Consider the following 12,919-nt stretch of genomic DNA (forward strand, 5'->3'; position numbering starts at 1 on the left):
GCAAGATAAGCACATCCCCAGACTGCCTTCTTGTTTGGTACAAATGACAAAGGCAAGCCACATATTTGTAAAATGGAGGCAAAAGGATTCACACGTGAGATTTATTAGAATAGTGAGGAGCATTGCACTTTTAAACTCGGGTACATAAATAATCACAATATGATACAAGGCTCCTATCAGCTCAGTCCTTTTAATAAATTCAACAGCAAGTGAGAATAGCAAATGTATAAGCAATTAATAGTAAAACTAAATTGTCCTAGATGAACTTTGGCCTGTCTTTCTAATAAAGCATGATTCTAGGTTGTAATTCAGTGTGGGAGCATGAGCTACAGCCTGCTCAGGACCTGTTATTGCAAACATCCATTTAGTAACAAATATGCTGACACTTATTAACAAATATGCTGCTACAGGGGGATTCAAGGAAAGCAGAATAGTTTGATGCTCACAGGAGTTACATATATGTGTTTATATATACATATATATACCTATTAATATATCAATACATACATATAGACACACACAGATGAGAATTTTGTTGTCCTATGAGAGATGAGATGTAATGACAGTTATTATGTTGTAACTGCAGTAGCACACAGATTGCAAAAACGTGATACATGTTAGATTTAAAAATATTTTTTCTTGACAATGGGAATATGTAATAAACCAAGAAATGAAATTAATAAGAAATAACGAGGAAGCTTAATAGGAACTCTTATAGCAAGTGCACCTGAGTACTTTATATAGACAACCTGAAAGATATTGCTGCAGAATGTTATAGGGACAAAAGTATTAAGTAATTTTAAAAAGGTAGAATACGATGGAAGGCAAAATTTGTTGAAAGCTATCAAACATGTCAATTAAATCAGTAGACCACCAGGAGGGCAAGGAGGCAGGGGAGGGGCAGAAATAATCAGAGGAAGAAGGCCACTGGCCACTCTAAAGAACAAGGTATTTGACCAGAAGCATATTTAAACATAGCTTGTATGTTCTTACATGCATGCATACCTAAATTACAGCCAGGATTTGTGCATGTAGCTACCTGATACTTATGTAAACTCCGTATGTACCCAAAGGAAAAAAGTAAAAAACCAAAGAAACCAGCAGACATTCATCCAATTAGAAGTATTTTTGAAATTACACTTGTACATTTTTCTAAGTCATTCTAACTCTGTGATTGCTACAGTTAATTTACCAGAAGCAGATTTGTAGGAATCTTCCTTTTGTCAGAGACTGAAATAATTAATTGCAAGCTTAGAATTTAGTTTGATTATTAGTTGGGTGATTGACATTCCCAAAAACCCCTGCACAGCAGGAAAGCTGATTATTATTGAGTGGATGGCAATGGAGTAGCACATGATATGAATAAGGCCAAAATTTAGGCCAGAAATTTTACCACAGATTGAAAAATGCAATACCCTGTGCTCAACAATCCCCATGTTTCCCTTGAAAATTCTTCTGAACAGTGACTAAAGCCAAATCTATTTTCTGTCATATACTTCCTGACTCCATCCATGCTCTAAGTCTACCTTGAGAGAAAGTCCATTTCCTCTCCCACCAGCTCATATCTAATGATGGGTATGAACTGTATTGGGAGCCCAGTAGCAGAAAATCTAAGTGATTATCTCTGCTTGGAATGAGCTGCAGCACTACGAAAGCAGAGCAGCCAAGGCTGCTGTTGGCTCCATCTTTACTCTTGAGCCCCCCTTATGAAAGTGAAGATGCAAATGATGACATAAAGTGATAAAAGAGTGATGCATTCACAACAATTCTCCCAACGTTCTCCAATATGTATCCTCATGCCCAACCTGCCATGTTCAGAGTCATCAATCCTGTACTGAATGTCATCAAGACAGGGTTTGCCACACGTTTAAATTTGTTGGCACACCAAGCACTCCACTTGACAGAGACAGATCCATTTGCCATTTTTTTGGAGAGTACACCAGTAAAATGAGGAGGAACATGCCAATATACACTCAACAAATCTGCAAACAAGTTACAAAGGACAATGAATATTTATCACTCACCCCAACCCCAACAGCTGGCAAACACTGTCTGAAATGTCTCCACTCCAATCATCTGCACACGCCAGATGCCACGACTTCCCAATCCTGGCCTGGACCAGCCCTTCAGTGCTCAGAGAGCCATTGAGTAATCTCACTGGAGAACAAAAAGGGCAGAAGCATTTTAGATAGGCGGCAAACCGCTTTCCTCCTCAACCTCAAGAAAACAGAAGTGCAATATAAAGACCTTTATTATTTCCAATAAAGAACACAAAAAAAGTTAAAATACATTACAGAGGTAATAAACCCAGCAACTCCAGGATGTTGTGATCCCACAGGAAAGAAATGCTATTGTTATTTCCTATATTTCTGCCACAGGAGAATGTCATACTTTGTCTTTTGCAAGTGTCTCAGAAATAGACAATAAACAGTACATTTTTCATGGACTCTAAACGATGCATTTCTTCTTAGTCAGAATTATATAATTCCCAAATAATGAGTGAAGCTTTAGCTCCATGATTCTCAGTAGTACTTGGCTGGAAATAAGGGTAAAATGAGCACTGACAATTAAAAAAAAAAAAATCCACTTCCAATTGCTATGAGTTTTCACTATTTTCATTGCTGTTTTATTTAAAACATTCACACTAACAATTAAACCTCACTGAAAACCGAAAAAACTTTTCCCAAAAGAAAAAAATTCAGAACAAAAATTCAGAAACTCATTAACATATTGGTAAAAAGTCCTATGCTATTGACATAGTGACTAAGGAGGTCAGGCTGTAGAGCCAACAGACTCTCGTGTATGCACATGTATATAAAATAAGAATTTTATTATATAATATTAAAATTTATATACAATAATAATGTCAGCAGAGTCTCATATATGTCTTAGCAACTACAGCTGCATTTCAGGCAGATGACAGGTATTGCCATGGTGAAATAGAGAAAAGCATGCAATGTATGGACATTTATTCATTTATTGATTACCAAAATATATTCGAAAAACATCTTATTTGTGCAAAAACCCCTTTTTCCATCAAAATGATTTCACAGGGTACCCACAATAGTAAATAAAAATTTTACATTTTTAGAAATGCCTCTCTGACATCTGGAGTGCATGAATGAAAGAGGTGATATACAGTGATTAATTAATGGCAAATCTTAGATTGAATTCAATTAAATTCAATTAATTTTTTGAGCTTCTTAAACATCTTGGAATTGTATGCACTGCAAGATTTGTCCAAATTACTTTTTATACTTCTCTTCTTGAGAGAACTTGAACTATAACTGCTTTTCCTTTCTCCTCATCAGATCCATGCTCTTCTCCAAATACATTATTGGTAAAGTCATTGAGGATCTAACAACTGCTTAATTCAGACACAATAGAGTTTAGAATTCTGGTATTTCTTAGCAGTCCCTGCAAGTTTCAGAAGCTGGGGGATTTTAAAAGACAGTTTTTCTAGTTCAAATTGCCACTTCTGATAAGGCATTGAAATTGGTTTCAGGAAAATGAGCAAGGCTTTTGGACATTGGAAAAACTCAGTATAAAAGTTTCAAATTGTATTTTCCTTTTTGTTTAAAGAAATAGATTGATTTAGCCAAAATTTGGATTAAATGGGTTTTTGGAAACAAATTTCACAGGCTTTTCATGTAGGTAATTTGTTGTGAAGTAATGGACAATCACTGGCAAAATAAATCTTTGGGGAAATGTCCATTGTGTAAATGTAGGTAATGGTTACCCTGTTCCAATCTTCTTCAGCAATGCTGGGGAAAAAAAGTCAAGTTTTTTTTGCTTAAGAAGAAACTGAAGTGATATTTATTCTGTGCATTTTAAAGGAAGAATATGTTTGCAGCAAAATAGCCAATGTCACTAATTTGAGGAGTGAAACTGTGTCTTCAGATATCTATCTATCTGCATGTATTTACATATGCCATATGTATTTATATATATATGCACGTAAGAAAAAAATATTGAAATCAATTGGACTGTCAGCACAAACCTAAAAACATATCTGATGCCTAGCAGAGCTCTTTAAAACAAAGGAATTGTGATAAGCTTAAAGACCACTTTTAATTCTGTTGGTTCTCCAAAGCAGATTGTCAGAAAGAGCAGTTTAACTTCTGTGCTAGGATAAACATGACTTTAGCCTTAGTCTTACATTTAAATTATTGTTTTAAAGAATTTCATTTCCCTGCTATGTGAAATGTATTAATATCCTGTGCACATGCATTTTGGAAATAACCACTTTACCAGAGAAGTAAGGAACAGCAGTGAACAATGGGTGCTGTTTTAGAAGCTGTGCCACACATTCACCCCATGGAGTCCAGGTGGGCTGGTGGGTGCCACATGTTATCATTTGGCTTTGCACCCACAAAACCATTTGGGAATTTCCACCAAGAACATTCTCTGCCCTGAGCTGCAGAATTTATACTGCTGTGGTTAATTGTAACATTAATTACAACAAAACCCAATATAATTTGGAAATATGAAATGGATACAGAAGAAAAGCATATGTTGAGTTTCCATTTAATTTTGAGGCTGTTTTAAACAACTACAGTTTTCAGCACAGAGGAGCTTCCTACCTTTTTGAGTTCTTCACCAGATTCCATATACTATCTCAGAAAAGTGACTTTTTTCCTGGCCCTGACAAAGCCAATGAGATACTGCTGTGTAAATTGGCATGGCCTGAATGCATCTGCAGCATCCTACATTAGCTGAGGTTCTGTGGCTGTTTTCCTAGGGATTTCCTGCCAAACATGCGTGGCTTGTGTTTGATACTAGGAAACATTTCTTCACCAAAAGTATTGCTGAGCATGTCAACCTGCAAAGTGGTGGAGTCACCATCCCTGGAAGGATTTAAAAGACATGTAGATATAGCACGGAGGGACTTGGTTTGTCAGTGAGCTTGACAGTGCCGCTTTAATGGTTGGACTCGACGATCTTAACAATCTTTCCCAACCTAAATGATTCTATGATTTCTTTGTATGAAGGAAAGCTTACTGCACTTTGCTTCGTCAGAGCCATCTTCACACTGAGGTACATTGTCACACAGGTTATGCAATGGGATGCATTTTCCACTACCACACTGATGCTCATCAACTGTGCAAGCCCCTGAAGGGAAATAAGAGAGGAAAATTAATCTGTAGCTGTGAGGAAGGTTGGTGTTCACAGAAGATCTTACAGTTCACATGAAGAAAACTGTGTAGATGGCATGAATTTCCATTTCCATCCATCTTTCTTTCAAAATAAAGAAAATTTTCATATATATAGAAGCTAATTAAGAATCAAATCTGTGTTACTTTGCCCCTTAGCTTCTGCTCTAGTTAGAGTTGCTCAGTCAGTACTGTTCTTCCATTGCAAGAGATAAACATGGGAGTGAAAAGTCAAATCCTGTCAAAAGTGACTAATGATTTCAATTTCCAAATGTTCAGCACTTTCAGAAATTTTAGACACCTTAAACTCTGTCAAGTCAAGCATATGAGCAAAGAGGCAATGAGAGCTGAGTCTCCTTCTGCAACCTACTTGTTAGGAAAGGTGGAAGAGACAAAAGTAAATGGGATAAATGGGGAAAGCATTCATAAAAGAAGGATGAAGCTACTTCAAAATCAGTTATACAATAAAAGCAATTAAGGGAGAGAGTAAATGTGAAGTTATAATTCTTTCTGTGACCAAAGTGCATTTTTAATGTCTTCATTTGTATTACAGGAAATATACAGTCATAAACATAAATTCCATCAAAATAAAATATTTTACCTTCCTGGACTTACTGACAGAAATACTTAATTACCTAGAAGTCTTATTTGAAGCAAGATAATTGCTTTAATTTTGAATTTTTAATATTCTTATAAAATGATTCATTCATAAATCAGCATGGCCTGTATCAAATGAAAGCAGAAGAATATGGTTTATAAAAAGCTTCAACCAGATTTTCACACATTCAATGTCCAAAATTAATGACAGATATTACATAGAATTTAGTTCTTAAGTGACAGTGTTTTTTATTATATTGCATACTGCCAAAAATTATTTCTGTTCAAAGAATTCTTACTTTTAAGAAACCAATATTTCATAGAAAAAATAAAATATGAGAAAAATCTGCTTTTCTTCTGAAGTTAATTTATTTACTGACAATCCTTTTATCCCTAGGCTTACATGCTAATGATATTAGTCTTCGTCCTTTGGCTGTGAACATCATGAATAAGCATAATTATTTTGCAAATGGAACTTTTAAAATATATTTAACCAGAACTGGCAGTGGCCACTCTGAGAGTTCTGCTTTGCTAAGCTTAATTTTCATTTTACAAAATATGGGCAAGGTTGGCCCAGCAAAGATGCTGAATCAGCTAAAAAAAAAAAAAAAAAAAAAAAAAAAGGCAGAGAGTATTTGGACTGAACAAACGTGATAGAGAAGGCAGAATAAGAAGCAGCAAAACTGTCATATGGACATACAAGCTAACATGTCAGTCTTGCACAATGGGATTAAAATGAGTTAATTTTACAAATGTAGACTAAAAGTGAAGATTTTAAAAAATATTAAGAAAGTAATATTATTATTATTATTATTATTACTGTGAATCTACAAAAAAATCTTGCCTTGATTAAACAAGCTGGGATAAACTTGCAATTTCTGAGAGTTAAAGTAAGTAAAAGAGCTTAGGTCCTTGTTGACTTTCTCTTCAGTGATTGGTATTTCATACATCTCTCAATACATATTGCTTTTTCTTTCTGTTTTTTTCCAGTCAGACTTCCATAGAAGTAATACAAAGCCTCTAATTAATTCAGTCAAGATTTGGCCTAGAGTTAGTATAATTATTTGTCCTGCTAAGCATACTACTCTTCCATGTAAAAATTGCATTATGCTTCATTTTGCATATTTTGAGAGTTGATTGCTGAATTATGAGTGACTAGTCTAATTGCAGTCCCCAAGATAATCAAGAGCCTTTCAGAAAGGATCTGGCTGGAACAAAAACACTTCTGTCCAAGTATTTAAGAGGCTAGTTTTTCTCAGATTATTCACACACTGAAGACCAAATTTTAAAGATGCAAGAAGGACCACATTGCAAGTATTGATCAGAGTTACCACATACAGTTTTCTCTTCTAGTGCATGTAATCAATAGTAAATATTTTACAAATGCATTTAAAGACACTTCAATGACACCCTGAAATGATTTGCAAAGTTATGTTTTTTACAAAGTGGGGTTTTTATAGGGAATAGTTAGTATTTGCCCTCTTAACATCTGAAAATATTTTGGTCAAAATACTGAGTCAATTTTCCACATAATATCACAGAGTTGCACATGACATAGACATTGCCCCAATTACACTAAGGAACAAACCCATCACTTTTCAAGCCAGGAAATATAAAGTACAGATGAACAACCAGCCTTTTTCTCTCTAACATTTGCATTTTTCTACTAAGCAAGTGGTGAGAGTCACTTCACACTCTCCACATTTTCTGAAATGTATTTGGCCAGTGGTATAACCTCTTAAACACAAAGGTTCAGATACTTACTTAGATGGTAGCCAGTAGTAAAGTTGGCAAGAAATCCTTTCCCTGTTGAAGACTTGTCTGTCTGGAGGATCACTGTCATCTGGTTTGCTGTAGAGAAGACATCTGGCAGTGGGCCTTTCTCTGTGTAGACAGCTATTCACCAGGAAAACATGAGTACACTCAACCTATTTTGTTCCTTTGTATTTCAAAATGTTTTGGGTTCAAAAGTGAATACTGCCACCATACAGATGTAGCTCCCCCAAACCTATCTGCTACCAGACTGCCATGATCAGACCCCAACACCAGATTTGAGCCCAACACTAATCAGCACAGGACAATAAGGCTCAGCTAAGAGGTTATCCATCTGTTTGTCCACACAGGTAAACAGTCTGATTTACCGAGAAGTTAATTTCATACAGATTGCATGGAGAGCTGAGTGTGTGCAAATGTTTTGGAAACCTGATGTCAACATAGAGTATGTTTTCTCAATTTTTCCTCTGAATTTCTGAGGCCCAAAAAACATGAATGAATTGAGAGGAATTTAATTTCCTTGATATTATATCCATCAGTTTGCTCCAGCTGTCTGATTACATTCATTTTAGTACTCACTGCAGCTACTTGCCTAAAAGCAAGGAATTTTGTCCTCTGCCATCTCTGACTTCAACCACATCGTGAAAACTTTCCAGATCAAAAACCTGAAAATGAAGCTGGATGTTTTTTCCATTTTCAGCATTCAAGTACCACACACCTGGAAAATAGCAGCACACACACAAATCATCTTTTCAGTAGTTATATTTACTGTGCCATTTTCATGTTGAAGGGCTTTGGGGGGGGGGGGGGGGGGGGGGGGAAATGTCCTAAATTGTTCATAATCACCAAGAAATTAAGGAGTTTAAATCTTATATTTAAAAGCTCTCAAGATCAAAAATTCTATAGTTTCTCATTCTTAAAACATTTTTGAAAACTAATTTTAGGCTTCTATGACTTATACACGTGTTTTTAATCATTCATGTCAACTGTGAATTTCCCCAGAGCAGTAAAGCTTATTCTTTTCTGCGACAATGTGACAAAGGCTTGTCACTTAAGTCTCATTTGATAGTAAGATAATTTTTATAATCAGTCACAGAAGCCTGTCTTTCAAGTTGAAACAGTTCTTTGGTTCTGTTTAGCTTATACTATCTCATATTTAATCTAAGTGTAGCTACTAGGGAAATCTTGTAAAGAAAGTAAAACGAAAACCCATATTTTCATGGAGTGAAAAGTAATTTCTCACTAGCAGGAATCTCATTGGTGAACCTGCGGAATGAATCCTGGAAATGTGAGCCATATCTCAAGCGGAACAGAAACACACAATGACAACTCTTATGATTACCATCCCTGTGCAATTTCCCAGGACTGAAGGAATAAGAAATTAAAATTTCATTAAGAAGCAATGACAAAGCTCTCTTCCTTGCTTTATCCATCAACAGAACATAGTGGACCACCTTGAAGCATTCACTTTTGCCAGCTCTTGTTTAATCTAAATCGAGTAACACCAGTAGAATAAAAATGTCTTCTCACCAGCATGTTAAGAAACACTCAATAAAGAGAGGATTCTTTATGCATGCACATATTCTTTGCCTCTAGAAAACTTGAGCTATTTAACAGCAGAAGTGCTGCTATTAACCTAGCAAATACACCAGGTTATGGTAGAATGGGGACGTGCATCAGGTTATGTGCTTCTGCATTGACATAAAGGCTTTTGACATAATAAGCAGAATGGAATTGGCCTGTCTGCACCCGTTCCATTGGATTATGGGATTGTTTCATCCCTTTTTAATCAGCTGGCACATGTTTCCTTAGCTTCCTCTCAGTACCATATAGAATGCAGTTAAAAGATCCCACTGTATATAGCTTAGATTTTTTTTTTTTGCTGTTGTTTGACAGTGTCTGAGTTGGAAAAGCAGATTTAGTATCTCTATTTTTATATGATTAAACTTCTCCTGAAGATTTGGGTAAGAATGACTTACACAAAGCTAAGTTAGGGTAATTGCTTGGAAAGTTTGCAGAGCTGAATGTACTGTTTGGCTCCCAGAGTTCAACTGGCCCTCCACAGTCAGCTGAAAAGGAAAACATTTCAAGAACATAATTAACCCGCTGTCAGAATTTTTTAATCTGCCGTAACAATGATAATTTATAAAAGCAATTTTCATTATTATTGGTCTGCACGCTGTACCCATGACAGAAATATGAAGAGAAGAATGCAATATAATCTCTCTCATTTACTAGCACAGTAGTAAAAAAGCTAGGATATGTCGAGAATAAGAGAGAACTCCCAAATATGGCAAATTCACACACTTGGCTTGTATGCCTTTCTTGTTATCTGATCAGTTTTAGAATCACAGAATAATTAAGGCTGGAAGAGACCTTTGAGATGGCTGAGTCCAGCCTTTGACTGATCCATAGGACTGTGTCAACCTTGTCAAACAGACCATGCACTGAGTGCCACATCCAGCTGATTCCTGAACACCTCCCTGGGACAGTTACTCCACCACCTCCCTGGGCAGCCCTTTCCAATGCCTGACCACGTTTTGGTGGGGAAATTATTCTTGCAGCATCATCAGAGGTACTCAAATCCAAAGCTCTTTTTTGTCATCTAGCAAGTAAAATTCCAGAAAAAAACCACAAATCCCTTACACTGTTACTTTGCTTTCTTCAGGACCCCAAAGCATTTTACAGCTAAACCTTGTCAGTGGCTAAAACAGTAATTTGCTTTTTCCTTAAAACAACTGTTCTAGTAGGAAAGACCTTTGCCATAAAGATATATATTTTTACAGGTAAAAATTAATAAAGTTTCTGTAAAAGCAAATAAAAAGTTGTAGATATGTGTACACACATACATGCACTCACAACATGGACACAGCTAATTGTACTTTATATATTCAATATCCTGTTTCAATATATAATTTTAATTGTAGTTTACATCCGAAATATTCCTGCTTCATGTTCAAAAAACTTTACTTGATGTTGAGAAATATTATTTATTTTCATTTTAGCCATCGGAATAACTGAATGGACCATGAGAATGAACTTGGGATTTTCCCCACTTTTGTTGCTCACAATAACTTCATTCAAAAATGAACAGTGGTCCTCCACTTGCTTCAGGAAATAGTAGTTAAGGCAAAACAGCTTTACCTTCTTTATTTTTATTTTTTTCTTATTTTTTGAAAAATGTTTTATTCCTGGATTTAAAATCGCTGTGCATATTTTTGTTAACTCTCAGACTTTGGCTAAGCTTTAACTCTCTCCTCCCCATCCCTTATGGATGAAATTTGCATGCCATGATATCTGACAGCATCTCACACTCCGAACCCCTTGGTTGGGGACTGCATAATCTACAAGTCCTACCAAGTCCGACCACTGAATCCCACTTGGAGAAAGCTCAAAAACCACCCCCCCAAAAAGTTCCCAAAACCAAGAAAAACTTGAACTTCTTCACAACAGCCATTTTCTACAACTTTCTATTTCACCTAATCACTCCTGGCAAAAAAAGTTGAACTCAGGAAGGAAAAGTAACTGTTAACAACCTCATCCCAACAAATAAGTATATTATGTTTCAGCCAGATGGCTCACAAGGAGGATAGTTTTCTGTAAATACCATGAACATCAGATAGAGATTATATTGTGGTTTTTTTAATAGAATATTATGGCATTGGAAATTTGATCTGGCGTTGACTACATGTAAGGTACATTAGTGGTGATCTTTGTCTAGCATGGAAAAATGAGAGAAGAAATTTAATTTAGTCATGTCTTGAAATAATGCTTTAAAAATGTTTTAAAAACTTCTAGTGATCTTTAAACATAAATTCATATGGAGTTATTCATACAGCTGCTATTCATTAGAGAACCAAATCATAATCACTGCCAATAATCTTGGCTGAGCACAACAGATGATTTTCTCAAAACTTTAGAAATTATGTATGACCTGTATCTCTGTGCTTTGGTCAAAACTTCAGCTCATATTGACATACATATCTTAAGTGTGAAATGTACACTGTCTTTTCCACACCACTGTTTGTGTTGAAAGACAGATTATAAATTAACATGAAGATAAAAGCAGTCTTTGTTGTAGATTAAAGTATAATGTGACAGTCTCCTGCAAAAGACAAAAGCAAATCTGGCTTTGCCATGCCACCATCAAAAATATCCTTTTTTACATTTCAAGGAGCTTTTGTGGCACTGAGAATGATGCCAGTGACTTGTACTGAAACCCTAACTCTAGTAAAAGAAATGACTCAGCTCAAATTCTTTTATGTCTTGCTTATACACTTGACATTTGTAGTGAAATCATTAGTGTTAGTAAGCTTGTACACGTTCATCAAAGTAATTTCATACTTCTTTGAAGATGATTGATAGCATTCTTTTTTTTTTTTTAATCAGGTTACAGATAGGAAGTTGTAGCACGTCCCAACAAAATTACAAGTTATTTTTTCCCCAGCAACAGCTTAGACTGTCCTCTTGTATCATGGATCTCTTTAATCTCTTTCATAAGGAGTTGTAAGCCATATTACCATGTCCCTTCTTTGAATGCTAAAATTTTATGACATGCACTGGGTGAAGATCTATAGTTTGATATTCCTTTGGTATTTTTCAGGAGCACTCATCTGCTATTTACCACAGGGTTATTCTACCAATAATCATTAGTCTGGTGCTAACTCGTGAGGTGTGTTTACCCACAGCACCTGAAGGTTAGCTGGAGGGGACAGGCATCAGCATCTCTCCACAAAATTACTTTAATAAAAACTGCTATTGAATTCCAAAACTCATTTTGAGAAACTATGACTGAAATTACTACTGTTATTAAAATTTAATTTTGCTGACAGACACACCTTGTTGAACTTTACCTCCTTGTGTCTCTTGATGGAGCTCTAAAACTGCATTTTACTCTTATATTTAGAAGTCTTTTTTCTTACCTGTCCTGATGCAGTAGATTTGGAGGTGACAGATTTGAGAGAATAAGAATATTAGTATACAGTGTTTCAACATGAATACAATGCAAAGAGTCTTACTATTATTTTAATTTTAGACCATTTTTATTTACTGCATGTTGCCAAGAGAGAAACCAGCTGTGCTTTGAAAGGCACTATAAATATAATAAGAAGCAGTGCTGGAACATGCTCAGTGTTTGTTTTAATGATTTGAGAAGACATGTCTGAATAGGTCTTTTGTAGAATTTTTTTTTTTTCCAAAATTTCATCCACTTTCAGAATAAATTACAAAGCAAGCCCCATCATATATTTTAATGATTATTCCACAAGCTCTATTTATATTTGTATTGCTTTTTGCTTTGAATGTGCTTGGGCTTGTTTAACATAATATACAATCTTTCTTCTCTCTTTTATATAAGTTATCCAGATTTATAAGGGTGGTTACAGGTATTTTCTCTG

General features: G+C 35.5%; 1 protein-coding gene across 1 annotated transcript in view; it reads right to left on the bottom strand.

Moving 5' to 3' along the window:
• Window positions 1-12,919, bottom strand: part of TMPRSS15 (transmembrane serine protease 15) — a 52,604-nt gene that overhangs the window by 10,790 nt on the left and 28,895 nt on the right. Inside the window, exons 14-18 of the mRNA XM_062510777.1 lie at window positions 9,503-9,592; window positions 8,116-8,241; window positions 7,515-7,646; window positions 5,002-5,112; window positions 2,025-2,157 (exon numbers count right to left, since the gene is read on the bottom strand). Of these exons, the coding sequence (XP_062366761.1) occupies window positions 2,025-2,157; window positions 5,002-5,112; window positions 7,515-7,646; window positions 8,116-8,241; window positions 9,503-9,592 (592 nt within the window). The remainder of the gene's footprint in view (window positions 1-2,024; window positions 2,158-5,001; window positions 5,113-7,514; window positions 7,647-8,115; window positions 8,242-9,502; window positions 9,593-12,919) is intronic.

Source organism: Cinclus cinclus, chromosome 2 (assembly GCF_963662255.1).
Source record: "Cinclus cinclus chromosome 2, bCinCin1.1, whole genome shotgun sequence".
NCBI classification, from domain to species: Eukaryota; Metazoa; Chordata; class Aves; order Passeriformes; family Cinclidae; genus Cinclus; species Cinclus cinclus.